This window comes from Pezoporus flaviventris, unplaced genomic scaffold, assembly GCF_033815535.1.
Source record: "Pezoporus flaviventris isolate CSIRO_AGI_PZ_B2104156 unplaced genomic scaffold, CSIRO_AGI_Pfla_v1 ptg000078l, whole genome shotgun sequence".
NCBI lineage: Eukaryota > Metazoa > Chordata > Aves > Psittaciformes > Psittacidae > Pezoporus > Pezoporus flaviventris.
Window position 1 is genome coordinate 4,070,781 of NW_026892626.1, and position 19,373 is coordinate 4,090,153.

Sequence of the window (19,373 nt, forward strand, 5' to 3'; positions counted from 1 at the left end):
AGATCTTCTACCTGCTCACACCTCCCGCAGGCGGAATGCTGTCCTCCCTCCCCCGGCAGCAGCAGGCTCTGGCACTCCCTGCACCCAGAGACCTGAACAGCCACGGTTTGGGACGGGGTCTCTGTCTGAGTTGCTGTAGTCACCTTACTGCAAGCTCTCTTTCTGGAGGCTACCATATTGGTCCGCAGTCTGGGACACCAGCAACACGACCTGCTTGTTCCTCCCTGCGCCCAGTGGGCAGTGACCGCTGCCCTCTCAAAGGCTTTTTCAAGGCAAGCAGCATGGGGGTGGTCACCGTCACCGTGGGAACGCCCCCCTCCACGTCAGCCTCTCTCTCGCAAGGGCTGCTGGGGCTTCGGGGATCGGGAGATGTCGGGAATCGAGATGTCTCTGTGCTATCCCCTCTGATTTTCCTAATCTCCGTTGACCCTGTATCGCTGAAAAATCTGAGTCTTAAATGGAGCCTACTTAGTGAAGGCACTCAAATACCAGGTGGATAGTGACATCCAAGCCATTTTGCTGCATCTGGAATTCTCAGACTATTTGTTTGCATCTAAATCAAAGTCAAGTCATATATCTGAAGAGCGTAATGGCTACAGGGGAAAAGAGGAAGTCCAATTTGAAATTCTGCTCTAGGAATAAGTGACCAGTTCATTTATGTTTAAAGAAAAAAGGAATTTTATTTAGTAACTAGTGGCCTTTTATTTAGTACCCTCCCCAATAGATTCTCACTGATTTGTATAAGGAAACAAAACCCATCTTTCTTTCTTCCTCTAAAATAGCAGTTATTTCTCAGAATAGACTGGTTACTGTAAGGACTCTTAAAAATAAATGAAGTTATGGACTGCTGAGGATCCCCCTGTCCTTGTTTTAAAGGATGGTAATAACCCCATAAAACAGAAGATTACTATCTCGGGGTTTATAGTGTCTTCCAAACCTGCACTTGTAGTACATTAACACCGCCATTCGTGGTACCTGAATTATTTCTTCACTAAGCAAGGTCCATTTGAAGATTAATGACAGTATTACAAATGTCATGATGAGACTAAAAAAAGGAAGGCAGGAGGGGAAGCATTTAAGGAACAAGGGCAATCAGAGTGCTAGTGTTCACAACAATCTAACAGTTTGATGAAATGTTAAGAAACAGTTTTCCTTCTGGGAATAAAAGCTACTCACAAGTAACATTTCTTAGAGAAAACCTATATGCAGATTAAATTTTCACAGGAGGACATAGTCATTAACTCACATAAAACCATTAAGAAGACTAAGAAAACATGTGGGAGGAATAAGGCAGGACCAGACAGGTACTCAACAAAGTGGCCAAACTGAAATCACAGTGAAAGAATTCATATTCAGCATCTTTCTTTTGGTTGTTTGCCTGCCAAGGACACCAAGTTCTGCATTCTTGAGATAGAGCACATGCTCTAGCAACATATATGAAGGGTTCCTTCTGGGATTAAAGATCTCTCAGATCCAAGAGGTACATGTATGCACCTAAACAGATGTGTCACAAATTGTGATTCTTCTTTATTGTTCACACAGATATTTCTTGCTGGTGAAGACCAAGCATATTTTCTTTAAACTCATTCAAGCACATGGTGCAAAATGCAGACTCAGTATCCAATGGAAGGAGTCATGATCAAAAGCCTCAAAGGTGTCTACATTTAGTGACTAAGACTGAGAAGGCTGCTCCCTTAGAAGCAAGGCCCAAATCAAAGTTCTTGGTTAAGCTAGAGCAATTCAGTGGTTTTCTGAACAAGCTCTGTTTTAGCCTTCACCACTGTACCAGAGTGAGCAGGATTGGGGGGAAATGGTGAAATTCAAACTGACCAGCTAGGGAATCAGGAACAGACCTGAAACAGCTAATATACTGAAATAGAAAACCACAACTCGTTTTCCTGTGGTGTAGAGAGCACAAGTTTGTATTGCACTCAGTCACAAGAAATCATCCTAGATTTCCAATTCATTACCTGGTGAACTGATTCAAGTGCTCACTACAGCATTTACCATCTCTGTCGGGCAGTAAACAGGTAATCAGATCCTAGACGCACAACTCTTAGAGAGTTACTGCTTCCTGAAACTGAGGAAACAACTCTCCATGTTTGGACCTTCATGCCCTTTTGTAAAAGAAAAGGGTCACTGACCTGTATCCTGAGAAAGTCTGTAAGCAGAGAGATCTCTTGCATTATATTGAATTCAGATATAAACACATTGACTCCAGCTCAATCCTGAGGCACCTTTCATGACTGATATTGAATCCAGGGTAGAACGGAAGAGCTGCTCTTTAACAGCTCCTGAACTTTTAAAGAACAACATTCGTTCTTGCATCAAACGGGCACTAAATTAACAGCTTGTAAAACCCCTCTTCTTCAAGACAGATGCACTGATTCTTTGGCCCCTTAAGGCTGAAAGCAGTCTATTACAGGCCACGGGAGGAGTGGGCTCGTGAAAGACAAGACCACCAAACCTGGATGTCATTATCTGTCCAGCATCTAACACCTAGGACCAAGGATATGGGGAGAAGGGAAATTAGCTTCCAAAGAGCACCAGGCTAATGTAAACTATTGACAAAGAAAGCCAATGAATATAACCTAAAGAATTTTTCATTTAGAAAGGTCTGATGTGACCATCAAAGAAGGAAGTGTGTATTTTGACCTCTTAACAAATAACAGGTACCTCGAGTTTAGGGCAAGGATATGTTTAGTGTCTTGAAAGTTAGATATTTCACCGCCTGTTGTATTTCTCTTGGTAACCCTGGATATTGGGTGGAAAATAAAGAGCACAGAGACTGCTGAAACTAAGCAGCAAGAGGCTGTATCCGCTGCATTCCTCACTGTTTACAGCAATACTACAGATGTAAGCAAATCATCTTTGAAACAAGAGAGGATGTCAGACTTTTTTCTGGGAAAAAAGATATTGAATAGTGACTAATTATACTGAAGGAAAAAAACAGTGGGCTGAAGGACTGTAGTCTTAAGTAGAAGAATTCTTAGGAAATACAACCCTAGAGTACATGTTTACTCCTTTACAATGACACTGAAAGGCTTCTGGGGACATTCTGAAGCTGCAACAGCTACAGCTAATGATTTTGGCTATTCACAGCTTCAACTAATGAATTTTAAGCAAAGAGAATCAATTTTTGACATCAGGGTTTTCTAGCACAGTGATGCTCAAAAGGCCTTTAGTAAAAGACATTTTTTGGAAGAGGTATACTGGTTGTAGGGTGGGCTGGGAAATAAGAGATGCGAGTCAGAGAGGGCTAGAACATGGCAAGGCTGTGGTGCTATCTTGGGTGATATTAGTTGTGTTATTATCTTATGTCATAAGAGATTGTGAAAGCCCTGGAATTGTCTGTAAATTATCATCTCAGAGAAGCATTGTTGGAAAAAGACAAAGCCATCAAGAGGATGGAGGAGAGCAGGAGACGCTTATCTTAGCTAGTTTCCTCAAGACTCCGTTTCCACTCTACCTGACCATTAGAGGTACCTTGAAGCTAAAATGGTATCCTTGCTTTCAAGCATGCCATCACACCTGATGGCTCTCTTGCTAAGTTTACTTAGTGCTAAGTTTACTGTAGCAGTTAATTCATTTAAATAACTAGTATGTCATAGAAACTATACTCATAAGCTAAAAATAATTCAAATTCTGCTCTCAGTTCATGACATACATTCCCATGTATAAGCTATTTACATTACTGTTCCAGAAGGAATCTATTTAAAATGCACAGAAAGATAAACAGCACAAAAGCTAATCATAACCATCCCTTTGAAAAGGTTATGTATTCTCGTACTGTCTGAATTATAACAAAGTACACATTTAACATAGGTTTGCTAGTTTATAAACATAGTCCAGGCTCCTTGGGAGACCTGCAAGATGTCTTATGGCATAGAACACTGACAAATAAACTTTTAATCAATTACGGCATAATGGATGAGGCAGCTGGTGAGGAGTTGCATAGTTCAAAAAGAATAACTGAAGGACTGCCAAAGCTGGATAGAAATAGGCAGCACATGACTTTCATAATCACATCTGATTCTCAGGCCTCAGGCAATATCTATAAGCTAAAAGTATACAAAGATTTAATTTTAACATACGGCGGCAAGTTTTGGAACATTTTATACCTGGCTTACATGCAGCAATCACAAAGTGGGGAAAAAACTGGATGCCATATATCTGCAGATTGAATACAGTGGACTTCAACTGATATTAAGAGATGAAAAATTAAACAGAACAGTCCTATTCCACTTCCAAGAAACCAATGGAAGAAAAGTTACCTGATGTTCACAAAGCTTTCGACCAAATTGTTCTTAAAAATGTGATCCTTAGCAACTGTTTTTACTTACAGCATACTTTTTTCTTCCTCCCCCATGTAAAGAATTTCTCATCCTTTAAGGCATGCATAAACAGAAGTTACAAACAGATCCTGCCTGTCCAAAACTATGTGCCTCATTAGTCTCCCTAGAAGAAGCAAACATTGCTTACCTTTGTTGTGTGACATTGCATATAAAAGACAGAGCACAAAGAGGGCATAGTAATCATCTTCAGCACAGTCCAGTGCATTATAAACCATATCAAGAAAAGGCCTGTGGGAAGGAGTAATTTTACAATTGGTCAGAAGAAAAAGAAGACATCTACAGAAAAACAAGTTAACTATGTTGTTCTAAATGTAGCTAATGGAAGAGGCAAAATTACAGTAATCACATTTGCAGGCATTAAACAAAAAATGAACCTGTTTAAGAGATTCAGATCATAGCTAAGCTTTGTATTACATTATTACATCCTGACATAAATTCTCATGTTTTAATGGGATTTTTTACATAATACTTTCCAAGTGTCTGTTGACACATTTACTAAGTTGTCTGTAGCACATTTAGCATGTATGTAAGCAAAAGCCTGGTTTAAATATTTACATAATTAACATTAAAGAGCTGCTATCACTGTTGCATTAAAAAAACCCTACCTTAAATCTCATGTACTAAACGGACTTGAAGTTTTTACTATTACAAGAAAGCAGGTTTCACTAGAAGTTTGGAGGAAGCTAGGTTATTCTGAAAGAATCAGTCAAAAACTTAACTTCAAACAGTTCTAGGAAGAAAATTATCAGGGATGGAATATCTGAATGGAAAAAAGAAATGTTTAGGCTGCAGATAAGCCTTTTTTCCCCATGACTTTTAAGCATGTGTAACCTCTGAAATACATACAGGAAGCTACAAATAGCATCATGGTCACCCTTCACCCATACCCTGAACAGACCAGAAAAGTCAAGTTAATCCAGAAGCTGTTTGGAAAGCTCAAAGATTCAACAGATACTAGCAAAAACCTGACAGTAAGGCAACTTGGCTTCTTGTCTTCAGCTGGCTTGCACCCAGTCAGCTCAGAGCACGAGTAGAAATTAGGTTAGTTTTCACAGGTGGTCCAGACAGAAAAAAATTAAAAAAATAAGAAATCATGGAAGTGATAAGAGAGTTTAGAACCTTGATCGAAAAGGGAGAATTTCTACTTCTCAAAGAATTTTTTTAACAGTGAAAAGGAAAAACCATCCTTACGTTACCCAAATTATATCCAAATAAAATACAATATCATAGCATCCCCACTCATAAAACCAAGTATATTTTCCTATCTTCAGACTTAACAGACAAAAAGCATTCACTTCAAACTCATTGCTGTGGTTAGTGATGGGTCCTAACAGCTATCAAAGATTAGAACACAACATACCGATCCCAGACCTGTGGCACCCTGATGGTCACACTTAATGTATCCCAGTAAGCCACTCAAAGTCACAACAATGTATTTAACACTTCCCCTCCACACACATTTCAACAACACACTCTCTTTTATTAAAACAAGGCTATGACAAGAATAACTGAAAACACTGTTCCTCTGCTCAGTTCACAACCTCACAGTCGTATGCTTGGGCATTTCTGAAGCTGGACTACAAGCATCCTCCATGATCAACTGCCACTGAACTGTGCTCTCTCTTTGCCCAAGTTCAGCACTGCCCTACGTACCTAATCCAAATTGCTTAGGTACAGATACTCCTATTGTAGGTCTCAAAAGGAAGTAACTACTCATGCAAAAGCAGCCTGAAGAATTAGCAATGTTGAAAATAAACCAAGAGTGCCTTCAGTCTTCCTAAGCATTGAAGAAGCCCTATAAGCCTCATGACATCCTGAAAAGGGGTGCTTTACACACAGCAAAAGGAGTCCAGCTTCCAGGTCTGAAGAAGAAAAAGGACCAAAATATCCAGGTTCAAGACTACTAAAATACAGAAATGCTACAGCACTGGGTCTGTTGTCATACCAACAACAGACAGTAATTACCCTAAAAACTAACATATGATGTAAAAGTAATATTACATGGTATTAAATGACTTCTATAATCTCTAGTGCATTTTTCCTTGTTTTCAGCCACATACTACTTAGATTTGTGAAACTACAGAATTTTAAGAAAATATGATTACAGTAGAGACCTAAATGCAGGAGAGACCCAGAAAAACCTCAGCTGTAAGAAGGTAGCAACAGAAGGTACAACGTAGCATGAAGATTTTGCATTCTCGAAAAAACTTTACTATGTAACATATCATAAAAGGAAGTTAATTTAAAACAAGCTGGCGTGGTTTAAAGCCAGTCAGGCAACTTGTTCACTCACACACACACCCCACACCCCCCCCCTTCTTTCCCTCCCCCTACTCCCGGAGGGACGGAGAGGAGAATCAAAAAGAATGCAACTCCCACGGGTTGAGATAAGAACAGTTTAGTAACTAAGGTATAACACAAATCACTACTGCTACCACCAATAATAATAATGATAAAGGAAATAACAAGGGAAGAGAATACAACACCTCAGCACCAGCTGACCGATAACTCACCCCCCAAGCCCGACCAAGCTCCGACCGATACCTCCTCCAACCCTGCAGTCTCTCAGCCCTTCCAGCTAACTCCCAGTTACATCCTGGGCATGACGTGCTGTGGTACGGAATAGCTCTCTGGTCAGTTTGGGTCAGGTGTCCTGTCCCTGCTTCCTCTCGGCTTCCCCTCCTCCCTGGCAGAGCATGAGGCTCACAAAGTCCTTGGCCAAACCAAAACATCGCTATCAGTTCTGTTCCCAGGCCGAAAGTCAAAACACTGCACTGCACCAGCTACCAAGAAGGAGAAAAATGACTGCTACTGCTGAACCCAGGACACAAGCCTTTAGGCTTAAGCTCTCAGTAGTGAGGCACATCAAAATAAATTACACCAAGAACACTTGAACTTTCTCTTTTATGTTCTCCACAGTAGTAAAAAGGCTAAGGGAGACTGAAAACCTTTCACAGCTACAGCTTTTTAAACTTCAAATACCACTGTTTTCTGTTTATTTTCAACAAGTGTCGAACAAATTTTAAAAAACATTTTTCATATTAAATATTAATAATGGCCATATGGCAAGTATTTTCCATTGTATTTCTTAACTCTGTAAGCATTTTCTTCCTTTATTAGCCTTTTACTATAGTGACTTCATAGGAGAAACAGGTTAAATTGCTGAGGTGAATTGCTGAGGTGAGTAGCTTGAGAGAGCACACCTTCAACACCAGAGCGGTGGGGAGATCAGCATCCAGGAGCCTCAACTAGGGACCAGGTAAGGAAAGCTAAGGCACAGTTAGAATTAAACTTAGCTAGGGATGTTAAGGATAACAGGAAGGGATTCCACAGGTACGTAGCAAATAAAAAACAGACTAGGGACAACATAGGCCCCCTCAGGAAGCTCTCAGGAGAGCTGACTACCCTGGATTTGGAGAAGGCTGAGGTTCTGAATGACTTCTTTGCCTCGGTCTTCACTGGCAAAGGCTCTGACCAAACCACCCAAGTCTTGGAAGGCAGATGCAGGGACTGTGAGAATGAAGACCTTGCGCCCACTGTAGGAGAGGAACTGGTTCGAGACCATCTCAAAAATCTGAACGTGCACAACTCCATGGGTACTGATGAGATCCATCCGCTGGTCCTGAAGGAGCTGGCAAATGAAGTTGCGAAGCCGCTGGCCATCATATTTGAGAAATCATGGCAGTCAGGTGAAGTTCCCGATGACTGGAAAAAGGGAAATATAACCCCCATTTTCAAGAAGGGGAAAAATGGATGACCCAGGGAATTACAGACCAGTCAGTCTCACCTCTGTGCCTGGCAAAATCTTGGAGCAGATTCTCCTGGAAGGCATGCTAAGGCACATGAAAATCAACAAGGTGCTTGGTGACAGCCAGCATGGCTTCACTAAGAGCGAATCCTGCCTGACCAATTTGGTGGCCTTTTATGATGGGGCTATAAAACTGATGGACAGGGGTAGAGCAGTTGATGTCATCTACCTGGACTCGTGTAAAGAGTTCGACACTGTCTCACATGACATCCTTGTTTCTAAATTGGAGAGACATCAATTTGATGGATGGACCACTCGGTGGATAAAGAACTGGCTGGATGGCGGCATGCAAAGAGTTGTGGTCAATGGTTCAATGTCCGGCTGGAGACCAGTAACGAGTGGCGTCCCTCACGGATCGGTGTTGGGACCAGTCTTGTTTAACATCTTTGTTGGTGACATGGACAGTGGAATTGAGAGTGCCCTCAGCAAGTTTGCTGATGACACCAAGCTGTGTGGTTCAGTTGATATGCTGGAGGGAAGGAATGCCATCCAGAGGGACCCTGACACGCTTGTGAGGTGGGCTGATGCCAACCTCATGAAGTTTGACCATGACAAGTGCAAGGTCCTACACCTGGGTGGGAGCAATCCTAAGCACAGCTACAGGTTGGGCAGAGAAGAGATTCAGAGCAGCCCTGCAGAGAAGGACTTGGGGTTGTTGGTTGATGAGAAAATGAACATGAGCCGGCTTCAGTGTGCGCTTGCAGCCCAGAAAGCTAACTGTATCCTGGGCTGCATCAAAAGGAGCTTGACCAGCAGGTCGAAGGAGGTCATCCTGCCCTTCTACTCTGCTCTTGTGAGACCTCACCTGGAGTATTGTGTGCAGTTCTGGTGTCCTCAACATAAAAAGGACATGGAACTCTTGGAACAAGTCCAGAGGAGGGCCATGAGGATGATCAGGGGACTGGAACACTTCCTGTATGAAGACAGGCTGAGAAAGTTGGGGCTGTTCAGCCTGGAGAAGACAAAGCTGCATGGAGATCTCATAGCAGCCTTCCAGTATCTGAAGGGGGCCTATAGGGATGCTGGGCAGGGACTCTTCATTAGGGACTGTAGTGATAGGGCAAGGGATAACGGGTTAAAACTTAAACAGGGGAAGTTTAGATTGGATATAAGAAGGAAATTCTTTCCTGTTAGGGTGGTGAGGCACTGGAATAGGTTGCCCAGTGAGGTTGTGACTGCCCCATCCCTGGCAGTGTTCAAGACCAGGTTGGACAAAGCCTTGGGTGGTATGGTTTAGTGAGAGGTGTCCCTGCCCATGGCAGGGGGGTTGGAACTAGATGATCTCAAGGTCCTTTCCAATCCTAACTATTCTATGATTCTAAATGCCATACAAGTATTCTTCAAATTATTTATTCTTGTAGACTGCCCACAATGGAAAACTGCAACATTTTAGGAATCACTATCATCATAATCATTAATGATTATCCCAGTTAAGAAAGTTTCTCCCACTTCAAGCATGACATAAAAGATCTCTGTATTTTCCATTACCACATGGCTTACCTTATTCACAAGACTCAGCAACTCCAATCAGTGTAAGAAAAAAGCTACACACACTTGAGCAAATGTTTTGAGAAATTTAGCTACTGCTTCAAATATTACAATTGGCATATAGAATAACATGAAATCTTAAGCTGTACCAGCTTATCCACCAAATATCTGCCAAAAATGTTTGTACAAAACTAAGGCCACAAATGCCCTACACAGGATCTATCCTTATTTTAAAACTATCTTTAGCTCTGCACATTCTTTGATGCTGTTTATATCTAGGAAAGATGCTGACAGATCATATCTGCAGATCAAAAGAATTCTGAAATGCAGGTATTTGCCAAATGCACTGGCATCTCACACATAAGTATTTTGCAATTTTCACCACCTGAGCACCTCAGCTGTTTTAGTATTCAGTGAAGTCATTGCCAATTTCTTTCTAAAAGCCATTTGGCACGTATTTTAGTCAAAATATCAATAATCTAGAAAAACGTATTTTAAAGCCAGTTCAAGTCAAGGTTCAATTTCACTTTTACAGTGAAATTGTTATCTTTATTAATGAATGCAATCTAAGCTACGTCAAAGCTATAATGGAGACAGAATGAAATTCTGGGAATACTAGGCAGCATTTCCCAAGTTTAAAAATAAATTTCAAATCCTATTAAACATGTGCATTTCCCCAAGGGACACATTTGCAATTACTTTTGGGTTAGAGATGGCACATTCAGTTTCTTTTTCTTAGCGTTCTAATAACAGGAGTGCAAAATTTATACTGAAAAAGTGCCTATGGGGCATTTAATATATCCAAGTTTAAATTTTGAAGTTAGAGCAACTTCTTCTCCCCAAAACACTTAAAAGCTGTGCTTCAAAAGTCTTCAATAACCCTAAGATATGCTGATGGACCTTGGAAACTGTTCGTAAGTTAGTAGGGTTTATCCACAACTGCTATTCTAAAATTCTTCCAAATTCAGCCCTGATCAGAAGAATTTTTTTTTTTTTCCTCCCTACAGGTATATACAAAATTGGCAGACATGACCATATGTCATTAAGAAAACTTCTTAATTTAGAGTTTTAGAAAATTCTGGAAATAAAACATTTATATTCTGGTATTATTGTGTTAATATTCTGTAATTTAATTTTACTAACTTGAGGCATCACAACTACCATAAAGGAAGGCACAAAGGAACAGGACTATTTTCAAAACTGATCGGTAGAGGTCTTATCCCATTTTTCTCATCCCACAAGTTGCCTCACTTATTTGTGATCCACAAAATACCCTGCAATTTTCATCGGAAGCAGATCTGAAACTTCCTTTAAGAGAAGTGAGAGAATTAACAGGAGTGCAAGTAAGGAAGAAATCCAGCAAAATACACTGCAGTATCTTTATACCTGTTCCAGTTCGTTATCTCACTCCCAGAGGCAGCTGCACTCTTCTCTTCATCTGTTGTATTCTGTTCAGTCACAGTAGAGATAGGCAATTCTGACAGTTTACACCTCTCCATGATTACCATCTCTATTTCTAAAACCAAACCAAAAAAAACTTTATATTTTTAACAAACAGCTATGTAAGCTCTTTTGTACTTTCCATTTTGCATTAAAAGTGACTGATGCAATTATATCTTGGAGGTGCAACCAGAACCTTGGAAAGGTCAATGAATTAATAGATGTAGGCAAAATTTCTTCTCATTAAAATAGTTTGTTTATATTTCTTTAAGGAATTTAACTGCTATATGAAAATTATGCACAAACATAATATATGTAAAGACAATATATAGATTTTGGCATGTAAACAAGAAACAGCAATCCCCCTTCCCTCCAAACCACTGGAAGAAAACACACAGAACTTCTTTCTGGGAAAAAAGAAAAACCTATGTGAAAATAATGGTGAGATTGGGGCATGGGTGGCCATCAAGTTTCATAGAGGGTGCAAACAGGTCTCTACAGTTACAGCAAACAGGTTATTTGGACCCAAGTGCTTCATTCCTATTGGCTTTAAGTAAAAGTATTAGGACCAAGTCTAGCTTTTGCTTAAGAATTTGGACAAAGATAACCACTAAAGGTTCCTGTTTAAAGAGTACATCATGTCATATTTTCTTCAAATCATGGTGGGCAACAAATCAGTTATTTGACACCATTTAATGAAATGCCTTCTCAGACTGCTTACCTAAATCGAAATGCAACCATGTTTGGAGAGAGCTGTCAAAGCATAAAAGTCTTGTTCTGAATTACTTGCATGAAATTCTGCCACATTTTTCTCAATTTATGTCTAAAGGCTAGTTTCTAGCACACATTCTTCTAACAGTTACTAACTAGCAAAATAAAACAGTTACAATATGCTGCAAGACCACTCGTCCTATAAAACCAATTCTTAAGGGTAGCATTACATCAAAAATCCTGAAAACATTCAATTAAGAATTAAAAAAATAAGGTGGTTTTTTTTCAGTTCTGAAATACTTAATACCACCTTCTATCATGTGCTCTCAGTTTTAGCACACATAAAATACTCCTGACCACCTTTACCATGTAAGTGAAGTGACTACACCATGTGCCTTACTACAGAAGAAGTTAGAAAGTTGAAGTCTACTTATAAAGTGCCCCATAACCATGTACACCTAGCTGCAAAGCATGCACTTATGATAAGGCTGAAGACTACAGAAGACATGAAAACACTTTCATAATTTTTAATCGGATTAGAAGCGCATGCTCTGTCAGAATAATTTAACATGACCAAAAAAAATTACAGCCAAAGACTGAAACAAATTTAATAGGCCCACATTCCCCTAGTGCAACAAGAGAACAAGTGATGCAACAGATCACAGCTAACACTGTGATAAACACACTAAATAAAAGTATCCAAACTGTGTCCTTTTAATTTGCTGTTATACTCACCTTCACTTTCACTGCTTGTTCGGATGCTCTTTGAACTCGCTTCTATACCTTTAGTTTTATCTAGGTCATCTTGGTTATCTTCAGATCCTCTCTCCTCTTCATCTTCTTCACCAACATTTTTATAGTTGGGTCTTTTCTGCACTCTCTTCTTCCCCTTCTGTTTGTTAATTTCAAGAGACCTCTCAAGTGTTTCTGTTGGTTTTATGAAACATCTGATACTTGACTTTGCCTGTAAATTTGAAAAGTTTACACTGAGTTATAGCAATACATTTTTAACTCCAACTGATAAAGAAAATTTCAGTTCACATAAAAGAGGGGTTTCAGAATGAAAATTAGCAGGCCATTAAAACTCTCCAAGACATTTTAAACTACAAAAAGGCAGAACTCAAGATGTATCAAATTTTCAGTAGAACAATCACCTCCAGAGTAATATACCCTGAAGATCTCTTATTAACAAGTACGCCATCTTGAGACAGAAGATACAGAACTACCTATCTCATCAATAAAATTTATATTTTTTTCCCCTCCTTTTAACTTCCTGAATAGTTGAGACAGTGAGTACACACAAATTCAAACAGTAAGCGATCACCACCTGATTTTACTGATTATTAATTTACAGAGCAAGAAAATTCATTTAGATGACAAATTACTCCCAGAGTAAGTTATTTCCAAGAGTCTGCACTAGCCGTGCCATCCTAACAGAGACTTCACAAAACATTTAGAAAAATCCCTCCCTTCACTGAATAAGGAACACCTATACATAAAAAGTAAGACATTAGAAAGAGATCTGGGAAGAAGCCTTCTACAAGACAAATGTTTCTCTGAATCTTCTGACTTTTTTAATAGGTTTCATAGAAATCTTGCATAAATCTCCTTGCGTTTTGCACTGAAAAAAAACCCCAGACAGTAGGAGGTATCTTTCACAACACCAAAAAAAACCCACAATGTGAAATTTACCACACTCGTGTCCCCAAGTAACCTCTCCAATGTATTTTTAGACTGATCAAACGGCAACACAGGAAAGTTTTAAACCAACCAGAGTTACAACCAGATTACCTTTTATTGATGGTTTCTGGTCAGAAAAGTCATAAGGGAAGAACTCATTAAGTCTTATTCTTTAGGGAAAAAAAGGAAAAGTACCATGCAAGTTGCATAATGCATTTTTCTCTTCTTGCATTCACTTCTGAAAATTGCTTCCTAGAATCCTGTAGCTGCTTTCTTTATTAAGAATGCCCATACTTATCATGCTTGCATTTAGAAGATGCTGTTTACCATAAGAGCAAAATAATTGAGACCAATAGACAGAAATGTGCTTGTAAGCACTGAGCCATGGTCTAGTCCATCTCAAGACAGAATGCTGAGAAAAAGTCAACATATGCTATCCTGCTAAATATAACAAGTCTATATACTTAAAACATTCTAAAATCAGACTTGAAAATAATTTACATAGTATATGCTTTATCTAAGTTGATTATACAGTTTGAGATACTGCTATTTCATACTTCTAATATGTCTTTCAACCATGCTTTCAATTATGGTTTATCTTGTGCAATGTGTGCTGGCAAAATAAGGCAGTAACTGTAACAGCTTTTATGGGAAGGAGAAAGTAGGTTAAACAAGAAACATGAAATAGGTGGAACTGGCCCACATCGGAATTATGCAGAGAAACAGATCTCACAGGAAGTAAGGTAAACTTTAGTGTGATGACTGCTAACAAGTTTAAATATATTCTGTTGGCTACACATACTCAACTCTTATCATGAGGTAAAAGATAATATTTCTTCTGATGCCACCTAAACCCAGAAATATAGGGATAAAATATAGAAGGAAAACTGTATCTTCATTTGCTATACTTGAGGAGGAGAACCAGTTCAATGGAGGCTGGGCAACCACTACTGCCCTATGATGTTCAGCAGATCTCCACAGATTGGTTATTGCCAGCTCATAAATTATTGTAAGTTAGATATGCTGGTGAATTTTTTCAACAAACTGATTTGCAGGAAGCAGTACCATTTGTTCCTGACAATTACCGCTGCTCTTTTGCCTTAAATAACTCTGGATATGTTGCATTTATACACAGCAAATGCAACCCTTCTCACCTTTTAGTTTTGTTAAGTGTTCTTTACTCTTCAGTCTCCTAATATGAGGGCACATGACCCTGCTTCTGGTAATCTCAGTCCATGTTCTGTACAGCTCATTCCACTTTAATTCATTTTATTAGGAAGATTAATGTAGACATGAGGTTCTACTTCAGGTTTTCGAAACTACATGTTAGTTAGAAACTGACACACTTGAATTTAAATATATAAAGACATCTCAGTTACAAGGGATAAGCAGTGTTAGGTACAGAGCAGGGGTTTAGAGAGAAATGTGGCTCACCATAACACACAGAAATATCCCCAAAACAAGAAGGTTGGGAGAGTATCAGAATGATTACCGTGGGAAATTGTAACAGAAAGGAAGTAATAAAAGATAAATTTGGGTTTGACTTAAGAACAAACACAAATCTAAACTCAGCCAAAAAATTAAAAAGAAAAAAAAATTTTACTCATTACATTTCTCTACTAACCCCCAAACAAGCAATTCTGAAGTAGCTTGTGAAATAGTTTCCATTATTCATTGGAAGTTTGTAATTTCTTCACAACAGAATATGCCACAGCAATAACTTTGCAGTGATGCCAATGCACCCCTGAAATGGCCAACTGCTCAAAAATGAACTTTCTGCTCTAAGAGGTCTTATCACAGAGCAACAAGAAACTGCCTCACCTTTACTTGTCCATGCCTCCCCATCTACAGCTGACTTTAGCCTCACTGCACTGAGCTGTGTACCAGTAGAAAACACCATGCAACATATGCAGTAGCTGTTAACACTCAAAGGAGAGCAGCTCACTTGATAGCTCCCCTCAATGGAAGCAGCACATGGAGCAATTCTGCTGAAGACTACTTCCTGCTTCTGCACCAGCAGCCTTTCTGACAGTACAGGTTCACCCCTCTAAGATTTCACTGAAGAATATGGTTGAATTTACCAAAAACTAAATTTTTCCCATGAAAGCTTTTTCCTCGACCACTAGAAGTGCCACCACTCTGCTCTCCTCGTAACAAATGTCCATCTCTAGCAATTTTGCTAAATGCCTACCCTAGAAAGCCAATATCCCTCTTATTTCCCACTGGTCAGGTATGACGGAAGTACTAGTTTACATGTCATGTGGACCTTTAAGAGCAGTAATAAGATGCAATCTAAACAGCATTACAAACAGAAGAATAGAGGAACAGAAGTTCATGGGAAAGCCCTAATATTCCTAACATTAGTGCAAGCACACAAACACATGCTACAGAAATTTTGCAACTCTGTTACAGTAGCTATGAAAGAAAAAGAAAAAAAAAAATCTCACTTCTGTGACATCTGGTGCCACACCCTCTTGCCACAAATTTCCTAGTAACAAAGCTGCTTCTGCACAAGTAATAGCACACAACATTAAGTACACAGCTAGCAGAAGGTCAGACATCTGCTAACACAAAAGATAGCTTTATCTTAAAGCATTCAGCCATTTCTACCATTCCACTGCAGTTTACTCTAAAAAAAAAAGATTAGACTCAAATATCAAGGTCAACAGTACAAAAAGCTACTGGCTAAGATAAGTCCACACAGCTTCCACTGCATAGTAGGAAGAAACATAGAAAAGCTGACTTGTATTGTGGAAGACTTGAAGCATATCTCCCCCTTGAAACTCTCATAGCTATAGCTGGGAAAGAACATGCATAAGAACATAACAATCTATTGCCTGTTATAAATTAAATAGGCAGTAACTCTTTGCTGACCGGTCAGAAATCAGGGAACACATTAAATCTTCAGACAGAACTGTAGTCATAAGCCTCTTAACGAAAGTAAGGTTGTACCCTTTCTTATTACCATCCCCCATTAGGCCTTTAACAAGTAACAAATTGTGAATGCCACCACAAAAGGGAAAAAAATATTAACAGCAGCAGCATCTACCAACATCTACACAGGATTAAATCTGAAGATACAAGGACAGTGACAAAATGATAGCACTCCCATCTGTTTATGGCTTGCCTATGTTCTCTTATGCACATGGATGTATGCTTTCAGAGATGATCAGTTTTACTTATAAACCAGTGGGACTACTCAGGCAAAATCCTCAATTCCTTCTATATCCAAAGGATTTACCATAAGGCCATGTATTTTTTCTGAGTCTCCCATTTCTACAAGTTGTGTAAGGAAGTAATCTCACAGGAAAGTTGTGATGACTCATTTCTATAATACAGAAGACTGCATTACAGGAGTGTCCCATCAGAACAACAGAAGCCTTTGTGTAGTGCCTGACCCCTGCAGAAGCAACTAAGTATTTTAATATGTGTTCTACATGTGCATATACCACTACTGGAAATACATATGCATGAACAAAAATATTGCACCTTTGACAAGAACAGAATAAACCAAGTTGCAGAGTATTTTTCTGCTACCATAACCAACAACAAAATCTGAAATCTACTGCTGCTTTTCTCTCCTAATCACAATCACCTTAGCTTACCAGTTTCCAGATGCCTGATTCTACTTCTCAAATGTTTTCTCCAAAACAAAAATATTCAAAACTAGTCAGCCACCTACCGAGTTTTTCTGTGCCTCTTGCTCAACTTTAGAAGAAAACACCGAGAGGTCACCATTAAGTATAACCTCAGCCAATGAGTTTACCAAAGGGGCATAATGTATGATTAGAAAAACCTATTAAAAGAAGAGTGGAAAGAAATATCAGACATCTATTACAGAACACATAGTTTCACAATTTCAGTCACTGAGCATACTTTGACCTTGTTAAACTGGTAACTTTACATATAAAGTACAACTGGTAACACTGACAGTTCATGAAATCTACTTCGACCTTTCTCCACATTTTAAGTACCTAGTTTAAATAATTCTTCATACGCTTTGCTCCTATCGAAAGGTAAAATTCTCTCTCCTCATCAGCTTCAAGATGAAATTTATGTGATATTCTAGTGAGCAACCCAAATTAAAACTGCTCCAGAAAACTGGGGGATTTTTGGCTGGTTTTTTTTTTTTTTACAGCGGGGGGTGGGGCGTGGGGGTGGTGAAGAGATCACTTGCCTTTTTTTTTTTTCTTTTTGTTTGGTTTGGAGATTTTTTGGGTTGGTTAATTTGATTTTCTTTTGGTTTTTTTTGAGAAACTACACAAACAGATTCTGGCACAGAGCATTCACTGACCTTCTTGTATGCCAACAACTGGAAGGACTCCAGTTAAGCCCTCTGTTGTGCATACAATTACTTTGCAGCGATTTATGAGTAAATGAAGCTGAACTGGATCAGAAGCAGCTTTACTTGCTATGAATTAGCTATTATTTCTTTCAATGACTTAAGGTCTAGCTACAGAGCAGCTACATAACAGAGGAATAAGGACCATACTGCTTAGAATATTAAGGCACTTTTGCAGAAGTGCTTCAGTGCTTTAACAGTTATCTACACTAAGCACTCTATTCTGAGGCAAGGCTTACAAGGTTGGGCCAGCAAACAATTGGCTCCTGAACAGAACCAGCTCAGATCCAGCCGCAATAGCCTTGTGTCAGCTTATAATCATTTTCTCCACAGGAGTATCAAAGCCTAAACAGTGCTTCTAATTGAAAAATCCCCAAGTAATTCCCAAATCAGTAAAACTTATTGTTTTGACAATGTTTAGCTAAACATGCCCTCCATAGGTTTTCGGGTTAAAGTCACAACCATTACAGACCTTCAAAAGTGAAGTGCTTCTTAGCATGCAGCGGTGACCAAGTAAAACTTGGAAAGTTGCAACACACTTTGAACCTCACAAACCACTCCAGCTTCTTCTGATTCAAAAAAACATAGCTTAACTACACACAGGCATATTCTGGTATAAGTATGTTACATGTTCACTTTGTGAACAGTCGATGAAAGTCCACAGCAGAATTTAATCTGCTAGTATGACTCTTTCAAGCACTTGTCTCCAATATGAGTAATGCCTGGTCTCAATAACAGGAGCCAAGAAGGTTTTTCAGGTACAGCGTACCTTTTTCAGGTCCCTCTCCAAAGACAGACTCCAGGTTAAAAAGAGCTAGAAAAAGAAGTATTTCTGCCAGTTACAGAAAAAGTGATTTGCTACATCACATCCCATTCTGACACAAAGATTTTTTTCCCAATTCTTTATGGTTAGAAAAGCAGTTCCATTTAAAAGAATAAAGAACATGGATCTAAATCTTGAATTGATACCTAGACAATACTACTTCCACTGAAATCAAAGAGGTTAAAAGAGGTCAACATACACAGCCTTATGATGCAGACCCCTTTAGCTATAATAAGTTCCTCCCAGTGTTTGATCTGCGGTAAATAACTACCACATCATCATAAATTTTTAAGTTTAAATTAAGAAGAATCAAATTGTATTATCCTGAAAAATAATATTTTTCAGAAAAGTTCTTAAAGAAGATGAAATTATGGGCCAGACCATAAGAAAATTACTCACATAAAATCGTAAGTTCAAAGGGAAAAAGAGGAATAAACTCTATGAATACAAGGCAAAGCTATTTTCAGAGAAAATAATTTAAGAAAATTAGACTCCTACCCATGCACTGAAGACCACAGGGAGAAAAGATTCTTTTTCTCTATTTACAATAACAAAAAAATCCCACTGTGGAACTCAATATGAAAAAAGGAGGTGGCACTAGTAACCGAAAGAAATTGCAAGTATTTAAATATAGATTTAAGGTATAGGCATAATGATATTTAAATTGTGAGAAAGCTTGAGGCTTAAATGGTGGTAGTTTGGGGGGTGGTGGGTGGTTGTTTGGGG

General features: G+C 39.1%; 1 protein-coding gene across 7 annotated transcripts in view; it reads right to left on the reverse strand.

Annotated features, from left to right (window-relative positions):
• CLEC16A (C-type lectin domain containing 16A) overlaps nt 1-19,373 on the reverse strand; it is a 79,160-nt gene that overhangs the window by 44,379 nt on the left and 15,408 nt on the right. For all 7 annotated transcript variants that reach the window (XM_061473255.1, XM_061473257.1, XM_061473256.1 and 4 more), the window contains 4 exons: nt 17,165-17,278; nt 12,538-12,766; nt 11,038-11,167; nt 4,483-4,583 (listed from right to left, as the gene is read on the reverse strand). In XM_061473255.1, coding sequence (XP_061329239.1) covers nt 4,483-4,583; nt 11,038-11,167; nt 12,538-12,766; nt 17,165-17,278 — 574 coding nt within the window. The remainder of the gene's footprint in view (nt 1-4,482; nt 4,584-11,037; nt 11,168-12,537; nt 12,767-17,164; nt 17,279-19,373) is intronic.